This window comes from Anabrus simplex, chromosome 3 (genome assembly GCF_040414725.1).
Source record: "Anabrus simplex isolate iqAnaSimp1 chromosome 3, ASM4041472v1, whole genome shotgun sequence".
NCBI classification, from domain to species: domain Eukaryota; kingdom Metazoa; phylum Arthropoda; class Insecta; order Orthoptera; family Tettigoniidae; genus Anabrus; species Anabrus simplex.
The window spans coordinates 148,634,647-148,650,568 of NC_090267.1; the positions used below are offsets into that span (position 1 = coordinate 148,634,647).

Genomic DNA, 15,922 nt, shown 5'->3' on the forward strand with positions numbered 1-15,922 from the left:
CATCACTTCAGATGCTAACAGGTCTTCCAGACCATTGCACATCGCTGCATGTTTTACGTCCGTGCTGAAATCCTACTGACCACCTCGCAACGGTTCAATACAGATGGGCATTATTCCCCACAGTTTCTGCAAGCTCTTTATGACAACCTTTGGCATTGAAAGCCTGGGAATGACCAGTTTGGTGTACACACTCTGTTCCTGCCTTGCCACATCCATTCTGCTCTCTCTCTCTCTGCTGATTGCTTTACGTCGCACCGGCACATATAGGTCTTATGGCGACGATGGGACAGGAAAGGCCTAGGAATGGGAAGGAAGCGGCCGTGGCCTTAATTAAGTTACAGCCCCAGCATTTGCCTGGTGTGAAAATGGGAAACCACGGAAAACCATTTTCAGGGCTTCCGACAGTGGGGTTCGAACCCACTATCTCCCGGATGCAAGGTCACAGCTGCGCGCTCCTAACCACAAGGCCAACTCGCCCAGCACACACATCCATTCTGGATGGAGCCTGACTCGCTACTGAAGTCCCATCACCTGTCCAAGGCACTGCCATCCCATTTTGTGTCCGGGTACTATGAGTGTCATGTTTTCCAGGACATATAGTACCGTGCAAATGTGGAGGAAAAAATAGCTGCCATGATTTATGCCCTAACCCTCGTAGTAAACAAAAATTGAGAGAGAGAGAGAACAAGAGAATTTTATCAGAATCTTATACCCACAGCAGTATCAGTGGAATAATTGCCATATTTTGTTGTTATCATGCGTGACATGATAGTGGAGCATCTATTATTGCATTTACTAATTTGGCCATTTCTTCCACAGTAAGATCCTATGTCCTAAGAATTGGGATAGAGACTTGTTGTACACAGCTTAATTGTTTTTGTTTCCAATTTTTAATGCTCCTTTCCTTTTTTTTTTTTTTTTCTTTCTTTGTTTTGTTTCCACGATTGTCCTTCTCCTCACTGATTCCCATACTGCATGAAGATACTCGTGGACTTCTGCCTCATCATCCCCCTGTATCACAATATCATCAGTAAATATCAGTGTTCTGTTTTACACCTTTATGTTGTTTTTCTCCCCTCATGATATCATCCTTTACTACATTGCTGACCAAGAAAAACATAACAGCTGATGTTTTCAAATAAATTTAATGAACCCAAAAAATACAATAAATCATCTTCTTCTTACACCACTTTTCCCACACCCTAATAGCCTCACGGGTGTAAACTGTGTCACACAAGTGATCTTGGCTCTGTTTTACAGTCGGATGTATTCAGTATTGCTCATTTCTGTGGTGATTAGTAGTATGGTGAATTATCTGTATACAAAGAGGTGTGTGTAGGGACAAACACAAACACCCATCCCCAAGTCGGAGGAGTTAGCCAGGAGTGGTTGAAATGCCCCATCCAGCTGGATATCAAAACCATGACCCTCTAAACTGAAAGCACCAATGCTGATCATTTCAGCTAATCAATATATGATAAAACCTTGTTAATTCGAAATCATTGGGACACAAAAATCAGACTTTTATTTACGCGATTTTGAATTAACCACCAACTCGTAATTCAGAAATGCCAACCCTTGCTGCATCACGAAATATTCTAAGACCAGTTACTGCATGCAATTAACCTTGATTCACAGTTTAAACCTTTCAAATGCCATGAAAAAATGCTATTTCCCAAATGTATCCAGCAAAGTGCATTTACAGTATTCGAATAATGCACTTGGATAACTCACTGGCAAACATAACCTCACGTAATGAAATTAAAAAACATGGTTCAAAGACGAGGAGAAATCTGGTTCCCCTGTTCAAGTGCTTTATTCATTCGATTACTGTACAATAATAAGTTAAAAGAAAGTATAAAATGGTTCAACCTTTCAATACTGTTAAACTAAGAAATGTATGTTTACATTCCTACTTAATTAAAACTGATACCGGTTTCGACCTGTATTTTTTATCATCAGCCGATCAAATAGGTGTAAAACAATGCACAGATAAATAAATTGCGAAGTATAAAGAATTCTGTAAGTTGCTGATAGTGAAGCACTAAAACCTTTAGGGAGTACTGTGCGTTGAAAGATGCACAGGTAAAAATATGAAGTTTAGATGATACCGTCGGATGCAGTTTATGCAGCACTATAACACACACATTTATCAGATGCAGTTAATAAGGCACTGTACAATTTTAAGGATACTGTGTGTCAATCATGAATGTTAGTAAGACATAAGCGTTAGAGAGCAGTGTATGGGAAGAAGTCCATAATCAAATACGTATCCAAATACAGTACTGACAAAATTCTTGAAGAGTTCAATTGCAGTTTATGAGACACTGTATAATTTTAAAGAATAGTACTGCCCGTCGATAGATCCAAAAATTATGAAGAAGTCACCGATCAAATACGCAAATGTACTACAGAGCAAGTTCCCGAAGAGTAGATCAGCACTGTGCTTCTAAAAGTCTCTTAAGATGTGGTAGAGAGCACTGTGTGTGAAGAAGTCCAGAATCAAATACATATCTAAATGTAGCACAGAGTAAATTCTTGAAGAGTTCAGCTGCAGTCCATGAGGCACTGTATAATTTTAGGAATTAGCACTGCTTGTCGATAGATCCAAAAATTATGAAGAAAGTCGCAGATCAAATATATAAATGTATTATGAAGCAAGTTCTTCAAGAGTAGATCGGCACTGTGCTTCCAAAAGTTTCATAAGTTAGATCAATTAAGTTATTAAAACATATGACATAGAGAAAAAAACAATTATGAAGAGAAATAAATACTAAAAAGCGCAATATTGGAACAGTTGAGGAGTGTAATGACAGCGTGAGATATATTTGAAGGTAAGAGTTGAGGTCGAACTTAGAATAGCGTAAAATATAAATTTGAAAGTTAGAGTGGTCAAAGTCATTAGAGATGTTAGAAAACGTAATTCAATTGGGAGAATGAAAAAAGAGGAATGTAATGATGAAAGAAAAAGTTGAAGCAGAAAAATAATGAATAAAATAAAGAGAAGAATAGGGAAATAAATGAGTAGGTGAAGTAGTGTAAGGTGGATCAGGAGGGAAGTGGAAAATGTTGATGGGAGCTATATAAGGACTGGAATATTAAATTTGGTTTTGTAAATTTAGCAATTTTTGAAAAAGCGGATAAGGAAGTCGAATAAAATATTGGGTTTTTCAGAAATGTAATTTAAATTCAAATTGGGGTTGAAGTATTGGTCAAGATGTATAAAACAATTTTCAGTAGTGTTAATAATTTTAAGTATTTTTATGTCTTTATCAATACTGGTGAAATTATTATTAGAATCTTGTATGTGTTAACCTATTGCAGAGAATTTGTTGTATTTTATGGTGTTGATGTGTTCAGAGTATCTGATATTAAAGTTACATCCTGTCTGTCCAGTATACGAAGAGCTGCAGTTATTGCATTGGAATAACAGATTTGGAAAAAACATTAGATTTATTAATTGAATTAGAGTTGTGTAATAAATCAAGATTTCTGTTACTGGTTTTAGAAGATATATTCATGTTATGTTTTTTAAGAATGATGGTGATTTATAAGCGTTTTGGAAGAAAGTAAAGGTAGAAAATGCAGTTGGTTTGGTTTTATCCTTTGTTAACGTGGTTTTGGGGCGGTGTTTGAATTTATTAATAATACGGCTTATGAAAGAATTCTTAAATCCACTTAATGCTGTTTAATTCATTATTTAAATTTTTTAGACATCGGAGTGTTAATTGCGCGAAAAATTAGGGTGTTATAGGAAGCTTGTTTATGTGTTTGTGGGTGTGTAGAATCTTGCAAGATAGAGGTTGCTGTTTGAGTTGGTTTTCTGAAAATTTTGTAAGTTAAAGAATAAGGATATCTGGTAATAGTTAAGTCAAGTAAATAAGGGTTTTGTTATGTTCAGATTCAAGCGTAAATTTGATGTTAGGGTCAATGTTGTTCAGAAGAAGAGCGGAGTTAGCACAGACGATTCTTCATTTAAAGTAACTATAGTGTCATCGACATAACCTAGCCCAAAATAAGATGTTTGAGAAATTATTATTATTGTTGATTTTTGTATTTTTCAAGAAATCAATATATATTTCAGCTAAGGTGCCTGAAGCTGGTGAGCCCATGGCTATATCATCTTGTTGGTAAATGGTGTTATCGAAGGTGATAAATCCGACTACATAGCAAAAACTAAAGATTTCTTCAACAATCCTTCCTTTTCTGTAATTAAAAAAGACCCAACCAATAAAATTCAGCGTCTGTTAAAAGAAACCTTAAAACACACATCTTTTCTCTTCACAGATCAAAAATAAACAAAATTACTACACTACTACACTTCTGAATTAATTGAAAAATTAAAAAATGTTGACATCCAACCAAATTTTGTGGATTCTGCTTCTCCGCACACTGCCTGCTACGTGATATTGTGGCGTTCCTTAAAACACTGAATACAGAAGAATTACGATTTCACTCGAACTTAGAGCAAATGTGAAGCACACTGTAGACACACCAAAGTAAGTGAAAGTGCGGAAAGCTACCCCTGCACGTTTCAGAAGATGCTTTCTTTCATAACGCGGGGAAATTTTGAATTTAAATTACTCTGTAAAAGACTTTTTCATTTTGCATGTATAGGCAGTTTTGAATTTAAAATCTGAATTTCGGTAATGGGACCGACATTGTCTTCAAATTACTAATTATCCATATTTCGAATTATACAATTTGAATAACATGCAAAACCGTACGTCATGTTTCTGGTAATGAGAGCTTCTTCAAATTAGGCGAGAGTTTGAATTAACTGATTTAGAATTATCGAGGTTCTACTGTAATCAATATCAAATTTTAAAAAATGAAATAATAATGATTGTAATTATAAAATAGAGTTCAGAAACCTAATTTTTCCTAAGTGTTATAGGTGATTTTTGGCCGGCAGTGTATTATAAACAGTAGATATTACATTTGTCTTAAAAGTCATCATAACGTTGTTGCATTTCCGATGATATTGTTCCCTTAGGAAGAAGTGAAATAGAAATAAAGTATTATTTGTTGAACTATAGAGACAATTACAGGAAATTAGAAACACTGACCAGGATGCCTTGGAATCTCAAGGGTACAGACTTTATAAATAGAGTGATGAAGAATGTCCCACAATTTGGAACAGGATTTTTGGTCAGCCTTAAAATAATAAACTCGGTTCAAGAATTCAAATCACAGTTTCCACGACTCTCGACGCTCACCTTAAAGGCATCTAATAAAATGTATACTATAATAAATGCCCATGCTCCCACTAATGATAAAAACAACTCCTCAAAAAACCATGAGGAAACAGAAGAATTTTGGGACCCATTGGATCAGACCATAGATAACATCCCCAAACACTATGTAAAATTATTAATAGGCGACTTCAACGCTCAACTAGGCAGAGAAAGGAAATACTGTGACATCATCGGAAAATAGCCAGCACGTAAGAAAACAAACAAAAATGGAGAGAGACTAGTTGACCTGTGTAGAAACCATAATCTCAAAATCTACATGTTTTAAGAGGAAACCTCAGCTATAAATAGCCACACAAAATTAAATTAAAAACTAACACAAATCAAAGAGTGAAGCAATTCAAGTTTTTAGGAGTAATGTTCAGTTATAGAAATATGACACGTGTTGAAATTACCATAGAGATTAAAAATGCTAGCAAGGTGTTTTACTGTCTACAGACCTTAATGGGCTCTAAATTCCTTCCAAGAAACATGAAACTAAAAGCATGCAACACAATCTATATTGGACTCATTTTTTGCAAACTTATTTCGGTGTTTTGCTTCCAGAATTAATTTGAAGTACTGAATGGGTATTATTCTTTCTTCACATATCTCTGAGCATTGCTTACAGAGTAATATTCAACAGCATTGAGAGACGTGGCAGTTTTTTTAAATTAAAAAAAAAAATTATAACTGTTAGGCTCTTCAGTCTGCTGGAACTAACTTTGAGTAAATAAATTTATAAACTACCTGAAAGAGAAAACCTATGGTAACAGTATTACACCTGAAAGAGAAACAACTTTAATTGAAAAGAGATGGCTCAGATATTACAAAGACTTGGCTGTGACACTTGCTTATTTATATGTGGGTTTAACAGTGCACTGGTGGGATTTTTTTTCATTTCATGTTTAGCTTGAAGAGGTAAAAATGGATGTTATAATATGTAAATAAACTATTTTCAGCTCAAAGTTGGTTTGAAACACAACAGGCTGCTGAAGGTCGAATGGAAGAAAAGGAACCGGTTGAGATTCCTAGCGTGCCAGCAGGAGAGAATGCTGAAGAAACTTTCTGCGATGTGTGTCATGATAAATTTGAACAATTCTATAATGAAGAACGTGAGGAATGGCATCTTCGCTATGCCATTCGAGTTGAGGGTAAAACATACCATCCTGTATGTTACGAAGACTTTAAGGTAAGCTGTACTCTTAATTACAGTACTTCCAGTGTTACTTCTTTATAAAATTTATAGCGTCGAGTTATCAGGGGGGTGTGTGTGTGTGTTTGTTTTTTTTTTGGGGGGTGGGGTCGGAGGAATGAATATTTTGCTTTTCTTGGTTTAACCACCGTTTCCATCACCTTCAGGGTGAAATTTTTCATATCCTTTTGTAGTGAGCACCTGTCATATGAGAGCAACCACTGTGTAAAATTTAAACTACCTACGTTAGTGGGTTTCAGAGATACAATGATCAGTCAGTGTTTTTTTCTTTTATCTATATATATAAAATAAGAGTTTTGGCTGTACATTGCTCAGAATTTGAAAAGAATTTTATTTCTGTATCGGTCATGTCCACAGTAACAAGGAAAAGCACTTTTTACTTTCCCGTAATTTCTGTCTGTCTCTGTATGTATGTATGTATGTATGTATGTATGTATGTATGTATGTATGTATGTATGTACTCACATCACGGGAAAACGGATGGAGAGAATTTAGTAAAAATCAGTATGTGAAGTTGGGGGGTGATTAGCCACTACACTCTAATCTATAAATCATTTTACTCATGCTGAGTGAAATGGTAGTTTAGGGGAAGACCTAAAATTTAATTCTCGAATATTTATATTATTAGCAGTCTTATCGCTAAATACTACATAACTAAAGTTATATATAATTAAATTTACGATCATTTATGTCATACATTGTTACCGTACCAGCTTTGATAACACAGATATTCATGAATTTGTATTTTTGTTGCCAAGTCCATATCAACATAGAGCCACTAGAAAATGGGTTAACAGAATTTAATGAAAGTTGGTATATAGAGTCGGCGAATAAGAAACTACAGTCTAAGTTATAAACAATTTTATTCCCCCTGGATGAAATTGGAGTTTAAGGGAAGGCGTCTAAAATTTAATTTTTAAGTACATATGTTTTGGACATATCGAAAAGTACTACTTAACAAAAGTTATAGAGAATACAATTTCCGACCATTTATGTTTTATTCAATTTTACCGTACTGATTATGATAAGAGTGGTATTTCAGAGTCAGAAGAAAACTAAATGTGAAGGCCTACTATATTGAAAGCGCATGACATTGATCAACAATAACATTTCATTGACCATTGTTTGTGGTGATGTTCTTTGTCTCTTATGCTGCTGCTCAACTCCGATAGATGGGATTACTGCTGCGTACCGAGTATAACAGCTTGACTGAATATTGGCAGGAAATAGCTGGGGAGTTAGAAAACTTTCTTCTTCCTCTGGTTCAGACATTTTCTGATACCGTACTGCTGGAACGTACCTCACTGTTTCATCATAGTATTCCACCTATTCGATCCCTACTCTGACGCGCTGTTTTGAATGAGCAGTGTGCACTCTTAAGGCAGAGGATCACTTAGTAGTAGTAGTAGTAGTAGTAGTATGACCTGGTCTAGAATTACAATTTAGGCATATGCCAAATTATAGCACCACAATTCACTAAATAACTCAAAATTCAATCCTGAAAAGAGCCGTTTCTTAAAAACAGCTTCTTCCTCTTCACTTTTATTCAATTTTTCATTAATTTTATTCAAAATTAGCAGTGAAGAGAGGGTTTCTCCTGCGGCTTGGAGGAAAAAATTGCCTCTAAGTCTGATAGATTTTTCCACCGCCAGTGTAGTGAATTGAGATTTTCTGACTCATCGGGTACTCCTAGGAAACAGATTAGTAAAAGGGCATAGTTTTCTCCCTGGGATTCTCCACTATTCGACCCCCCACTCCCGAAAAAAGACTATAAGAGTGTTCACGGATCACGGCAGTCTGCGGCCCGGTTCATTCCAGCTTTGGAACTTTGGACTTTTAGATTGGCAGCGTAGTTCTGTTCATTAAAAGTGAGAAAATGTGTGGTTTTTCATTTGATCGAGTATTTCTTGTCAAATCATTGCTTTTACTTGCGTCATAACTACTGACGGTCATTGTAGTGACCTATGTTCATTTCACTTGAGAAAACTACTAAGACAATCTTTCTGAGGATGTAAAAAGGCAGGTGGAGAGTGAGTGTCTACCAACTGATGGTAGGCAAGCGGGCCTACCATTACAATGAAAATTCCCTAACGCAGTCGTCATATGAGAAAAGACATTTGGTGATTTCTCCGTTGCGTTTCTAGGGTAACGTTAAGAGCTATGAAATTCAATACAGTCTTGCTCACAATGTGTCCTCTACCTAACCTACAATTCTGTATACAATGTAGAATTCCGTAGCAAAGCATGGGTACATCAGCTGGTATATATATAAAAAACACAGAAATAATTTTAATTGATATGGTTTCCAGCAATTGGTCATAGTTGTTACGGTTGCAAATTCAGAATGAAATTTGCTTTCGTTTATGGCATAAAGCCCTCTGAATTTAGTAAAACAGCTTTTGTACTGCAGATTAAAATGATATTGAGTTTGATTAAAATTTGACTCTCTAACCAAACAGCCATGACTATCAGAGAGTAATGTTACAAATATGTGGTTTCCAGCAATTGGTCATAGTTGTTACGGTTGCAAATTCAGAATGGAATTTGCTTCGTTTATGGCATAATGCCCTCTGAATTTAGTAAAATAGCTTTTGTACTGCAGATTAAAATGATGACGAGTTTGATTAAAATGTGACTCTCTAACCAGTCAGCCATGACTATCAGAGAGTAATGTTACAAATATGAGCGATACAAATATTGGGAATGCAGGCAGGCGTGCGATCATATGTCCCGAACTAATTGGTATAGCTGGACCTAGGCTGTTCTGTTATATAGGAGTGAATGGAAGGAAATATTGTATGTGATTCATCTGGGATGGATCGTTTAGTATATTTCTCGAGGAATTCCCTAAAGCACTGATTATTCAGTTTGAAGAGAGGTATGTCAGCAGAGATGAGAGCACGGCAGAGATCGGTGTTGAACTCGGGCGTTACACTGGAAGTTGCTGGTTGTGTCAGAAACAACTGTCTCTGCTTGGAATCTCATTGTTTGTTAGCCTGGTGTTTACTGGTTGAAACGTGTTGTTACACAAGTAACCTTTGAGTAGATGTCACTGTACAATGACACAAATTACAAAATAATATCTTACTGTCAAATTCTGATTCGTAACTTTTCAATTTTAAACTGGTTGACTGAGCTACTTTAGGCATATTGTAACAACGTTAATGTCTTTGATGAATATCAATATACAACTGCACACACAGAACGTTCAAGAACACTATGATCCATCTCACTGCTAATTCAAACTGTGAATGACTGGTAGTGAACTAGATGGAGTTAGGCAGCAATCAAAGGGAATGCCCAAATTACAAACTAATCCGGAAACCACTACCACATCGTCGATGAATGAGATTTCCCTAGTTACAAAATTATGGCACAGATCAGTATTTATGTAATGCAGCTTTTCAGTGCTGTAAGTGTGATTCGGATAGTCACGGTACTGACTGGCTGATCTCCACCACTTCCGGGCTCAACCTCTCTCTCTTCGCACCGCTTATCAGTTTATTTTATCAGCCCAGACATGGACAGGCGTGATAATGACCTGCACACCAGTTAAAATATTAATTTTTTGAATATAGATTTTTAATTTATTTCTCCATTATTGAGAGGACTGCTAATTTAATATAATTTAATACTTTTTAGCCAAAATATGGACTAAATTGATTTTAATGACGACAAATATGGAACATATGTGCTAAACTCCAAAATATGGAAAACGAATACTCCATTTTTCAACTCCACACGTCATGATTCATAAAGATAATGCAAAATATAATTAATTTTTAGCTTCCTAAAGAGGTATGTACTGTATTTACATATAGATCCATTCCCTGGTTATAAGTTTATGTACATAGTTCTTGAAACATCATCCTTTAACAATTAGGTACTCGCATTTTCAATACATAACATCTAATTTCCCACAAAGAAGCAGATGACAATCTGCACATTAGTCAACCAATATTGTTAAATGCATATTACTGTACATCTCTTAAATGTGCTTGTAATGCATATAGCGTGTAAACTGAACATTAAAATTAATCCACAGAAACACTGGAGGTGAGATTAGATCCATGGATCACTGGGCTTGCTCGTTGCACTGCATGTTCATTGTGGAAATGAATGTGTTGCGTGCTGATCTAGTGAAGCACTCTCGAAATATTCAAATTCAATTTCTCAGAATTGGTGGGAGTGGTGCCTTGCAATTTGAACCGGTGAAGGTTCTTCGCATAGCTTGCACATTTATTGAAAATAGATCAAATCAGTGACAAGGTCTCCTTGTGAGTGAAATTGAATCAGAGTGCAGCTAAGCTAATGCAGTGAGCCCGCAGTTAGCGATCAATAGATTTCTGTAAGATAGAAGCCAACTCCTGTACAAAACTGTCTCTACAATCCAGCTGTATGGACTTAGGGTAACTAACCACTAACCCTATGGCACTACAGCCCTGAAGGGCCTTGGCGTACCAAGTAACCGCTGCTCAGCCCGAAGGCCTGCAGATTACGAGGTGTCATGTGGTCAGCAAGAAGAGTCCTCTCGGCTGTTATTCTTGGCTTTCTAGACCGGGGCCGCTATCTCACCATCAGAATCACGTAGGCTGAGTGGACCTCGAACCAGCCTTCAGATGCAGGGGAAAAATCCCTGATCTGGCTGGGAATCGAACCCAGGACCTCGGGGCAAGAGGCAGGCATGTTACCCTTACAGCACGGGGCCGGCGGACTCAAGGTACCTTATCCATAATTTGGTTGTAATGGACATAAAAATACTGAGAATGTTTGGTGGTACATACAGGTGCTAACAATGGCAGGAGGATATTTGGAATGCTCAGTTTTTAAAGATTCGATGACAAGAGATGAGGAACTAACCAATGCCACATTTACACGAGCTAGTTACAAATAGAGAATAAATAGAGAATTGTGGAGGCAATTAGATAATTCATAGAGGCATGCTTAATGAATACTGTAAAGGCATAACAGTCTGTTATGACAATGTATATATGTATTATGTATATGTCAGTCTTATCAGCTTGTATTTATTCATGCTCAGAATTCATGATCAGCAATAAAATTATGCAAGGTAAGATCTGGTAAGGGACAACTTTGTGTTCATTCTCCACATTAAGTAAAGTACTTTTGGAATATGTAATACAGTACATTCTGATCAATGCTTGGTGGCCTACATGGCGTTATTAATGAATGAGATGTCTAAAGGGAGATATCCTAGAACAGTCTGCATTTTGTATCTTTGATGATTATAAATATGAGAGTTTACTTTGATCTACAGTTGACAACAATATTAGATTCATTCATTACTACTAAGAAACATATTTGCTAATTTATTGTTATTCTTGACAGTATTGTTATGATTTTGTGTACAGGCTTCTTTGGAAACTTCAAATGAAGAATCGGTTCTTGAAGATACCAAGGTGGAGGAATCCAAAGATGATCCTGATGTGATGGAAGAGACCCCTGATCATGAAGGCGGAGACATAGAAACAAAAACTGAAAAAGGGGAAGGAGAAGCAGCAGCAGAAGACGAGAAGACTGATTTAAAGTTAGAAGCTGAGAATATTCCCGAGCCATCCACACAAGAGGAACCTGAGATTCAAGGTAAATATATATGCTTAGTACTGGCAGTTAAATCCATAAATTTCTTTAGTGCATGGGTTTCGATTCAAGCCCTAAGCATTAGCGCAGTTCATAGTAATCCAAGTTTGGAATCGCCAACTGCTGTCTCTGCAGCTGGATTGAACTCTTTGATAATAGCTGAATACTCTAGAATGAAAAAGGTGATGTTTTACAGTAATCTATGTTTTTGTGGAGTTGATGATTTGATTTTTACTGTTATTCAGAGGTAGAATTTATTCACACAAATTTAGGATGTTTGGTTTCTGTGAAACAATAATTAAGAAATGTAATGTTTTCTAACTCTGAAGAATTCTCTTTTTATTAGTATTAAATATATTGTATTTTCTTCTTCTTCTACTACCACTTTCCCCACACTTGTGGGGTCGTTGGTGCGAACTCTGTCGCACATGTGGATTTGGCCCTGTCTTACAGTCAGATGCCCTTTCTGATGCCAACCCTATATGGAGAGATGTATTCATGTTTCTGTGGTGACTGGTAGTGTAGTATGTTGTCTAAATATGAAGAGGAAAGTGTTAACACACACACCCAGTCCCCGAGCCAGAAGAATTAATCCGACACGATTAAAATCCCCAGCCTGGCCAGGAATCGAACCCGAGACCCTCTGAACTGAAGGCCTCAACGCTGATCATTCAGCCAAGGAGTCGGACTTATTAAATATATTGTACACACACAAATAATCCCTACAAGCCCGCCCGGTGGCCACGATCATTAAGGGCGTGAAGTCTACATGGTCTGACACCGTGGTTAGCCAGTTTGAGTCCCATTGGTCGAAAAAATTTCACCATCAGAATATTGGCCGGCAGGGTAGGAGATAGGTGGTGGTATACAATTTCTAATCACTAGATAGCGTGCCAAAAGCCTGGATTCAATTCCAAATCTCTCCGCAGTGCCCACCCATATGGAGTGGGGGTCATATGACGCTGTCGATTGTGATTTGTTCATCGGATGGAGACATAAAGCCTTGAGCAGATCCCTTGGTGCTATTTGACAGGAGTAGGCTATATACTGGCACTGGGTATCACCCTTTCCCTTGCTACTATCATATATCACATCATTCATTTCATCTCATCTCCTGTGATGAGGTTGACGTCAGGAAAGGCATCTAGTCGTAAAAACTTGTTACAAAGATTCATCTCGCTTCATACTCAACCCCGCATAGAAATAGGATAAGGGTTGGACATATATATATATATATATATATATATATATATATATACTCGCAAACAATCCCCCACCCTAATTTTAGGAAGGGAAATTTTGAAAGGAGAAAAAATATTATTACATAACCGAACCCTGGTAACCCCGAAAGGCTGTGGCCTACCAACCGACTGTTGCTCAGCCTGAAGGCCTGCAAATTATGAGGTGTTGTGTGGTCGGCATGAAGAATTTTCTCAGCCGTTATTCTTGGCTTTCAAGACCAGGGCCTCTATCTCACTGTCAGATAGCTCCTCGATTATAATCACGTAGGCCGAGTGGACCTAGAACCAGCCATCAGATCCAGGTAAAAATCCCTGACCTGGCCAGGAATTGAACCTAGGGCCTCTGGGCAAGAGGCAGGCATGCTACCCCTACACTGCAGGACAAGCTTGTAATTATATAGCCTTGTTAATATTAATACAGTAGAAGTCTGTTATGACAAGAATACATAACAACAAAAAATGTATTTGCTATAACGGATTGTCGTTATATCCGATTGTATGTTCAAGTCGGAAAAATAAGAAAAAAAAAATAATTCAAATCTGTACGAAACAGCAAGCAGTTGGTTCAAAACTGTGATTTCTATACTGCAGCTTACTCGTTAGCTATTTTTTAAATCCAGTACTGTGGGAACGTGAAAGTTCAATTTCCTTGCTAAAAATTGTAATAGTATCACCCCAGAGGCTTCTGTGGCAAACATTTCATTTTTCGTCATGAATCATGAAAATATAGTTCAAGCCCCAGTAGTAATGATAACCTTATTGTTATAAATTTATGTGGGAACGATCTTGATCGAACCATAGTATCCAAACGACAAGGTTTATAATATAGTACTGAACTTAAAATGAAGCTATTCTTACCTCAGAATCATTCTAGAGGAGAGATGTCTTCATTATGCTCGCTAGGGACCAACTCACCTGCTCCTAAAAATTACTTTTATGACCTAATGTAATGTAATGATGCACACACCTTTGTCCATACCTTCCACAAACCTACTACGCTGGCGTAACAGGGGGAGAGGTGATACTCCCATGTGACACGTCCCAGGTGGCGGATAGGGGGGTCCTAACCAGCTTGCCGGCGGACTTGAGGGAAATAAAATACCTCTCGCAGACCAAACACACAAACCCTGTGGGTGGGGACGCAGACGAAGAATACACCCATCGTATCCCCTGCGTGTCATAAGAGGCGACTAAAAAGGGCAACCAAGGGATTATTATATTAGAACCATGAAACTACTTGTGATTAGTACCACCACGTGGGGAGCACCATGGGTCGCTTTTACATGTGCATAGTACCACTATGTTAGGTACAAATTAGGTTTGTGATCAGTAGCAACAAAGTGCGTTGCCGGCTTTTACAGTACCTGTGATTAGTACCACTTTAGGAGCGACACCATGGTTCTGGCTTGCCTATGATTAGTACCCACTATATGAGAAACGCCACGGGATAGCGCAAGTCCCTGTGGTTAGTACACTATGTGATGAACACCATAAGTTTGCGTTGCCTGTAAATGGAGCTGCAATGTGCGAGACACCATAGGTCTGTATTACATGTGCAAATTTCATTACCTGTGAGTAGTACCATAATGTGTGGAATACCGCAAGTCTGCGCTACTTTTGATTAGTACCGCAACTGGACAAATACCATGGTTCTACTTTCCTAGCAATAAGTACCATTATGAGGGCCGATGACCTGGATTTTGGACTCCTTTAGACTACAAGCATCGTCAATTCAGTATTATGCTATAGAAGCAGTCCCTTGGTCCGTAATACTATTGTTTTACGGCAGTTTCTGTGAATGTGAGGCATTGCGGGTTGGATCCACTGATTGTTTCAAATTCATATCCATCCATTCATTCTTCATCTTCACGTTTTGAATTCTAGTCAGTGGAGGATTTTTGTACTTTTAATTTGTCATTACATTTCATCTCATTTTGTACCATTAGGGGCCGATGACCTAGATGTTAAGCCCCTTTAAACAACAAGCATCATCATGTCCATACCTTCAGCGCCTACTACCCCTGCCATAGGCTGAAATTTGATGGAATATTACATCATTCCCACAAATGAACACTCAGAGATTTCGTTACCAACCACTGCAGAAGAAAAATGCTAAAGACGCACACAAAGTTCAAAACTTTCATGACGCGTGATCATAACCTTACTCTTTCTCACTTTGTCTCCTAAGCTGGTGGCTTACATTCCCAGACCCCCTTTGCTTTGCAAGACTAATATTGGAGAACACAGAAACTCCACGAGGTAATCTATAAAGAGATTCTGTTTCCTTGCAAATCCTGAAATAGTGTGGCTTCACATGCTGCCATCGATTTTCAATATGTTGGATGTGCACAGACAGCCTATCATCAGGCATCATCCCTCCTGTTATTTATGATTTATTTATCGTATGATTAAAGAAGAAAATACTTTACAGATAACCGTTCATAATCTTTTCATAACTCTAGGTCTAGGTGAAGACCCCCAGAGGCTCTTAACTAGGGAGTGTTAGTTGGCAACCACAGGACCCTTAGCTGAGTCCTGACATTGCTTCCACGTACTTGTACCAGACACTTTCATCTTCCCTATCCGTACTCCCGTGGTCAACTTTTGTTCTTTTCTGACCCCGATGGTAC

General features: G+C 37.6%; 2 protein-coding genes across 5 annotated transcripts in view; one reads left to right on the plus strand and one right to left on the minus strand.

Annotated features, from left to right (window-relative positions):
- The window catches only part of LOC136866098 (pre-mRNA cleavage complex 2 protein Pcf11), a 444,626-nt gene that overhangs the window by 409,353 nt on the left and 19,351 nt on the right, over positions 1-15,922 (plus strand). For all 4 annotated transcript variants that reach the window (XM_067142769.2, XM_067142771.2, XM_067142770.2 and 1 more), the window contains 2 exons: positions 6,197-6,426; positions 11,823-12,054. In XM_067142769.2, coding sequence (XP_066998870.2) covers positions 6,197-6,426; positions 11,823-12,054 — 462 coding nt within the window. The remainder of the gene's footprint in view (positions 1-6,196; positions 6,427-11,822; positions 12,055-15,922) is intronic.
- Positions 1-15,922, minus strand: part of AsnRS-m (asparagine--tRNA ligase, mitochondrial) — a 196,657-nt gene that overhangs the window by 23,447 nt on the left and 157,288 nt on the right. The window lies entirely within an intron of this gene.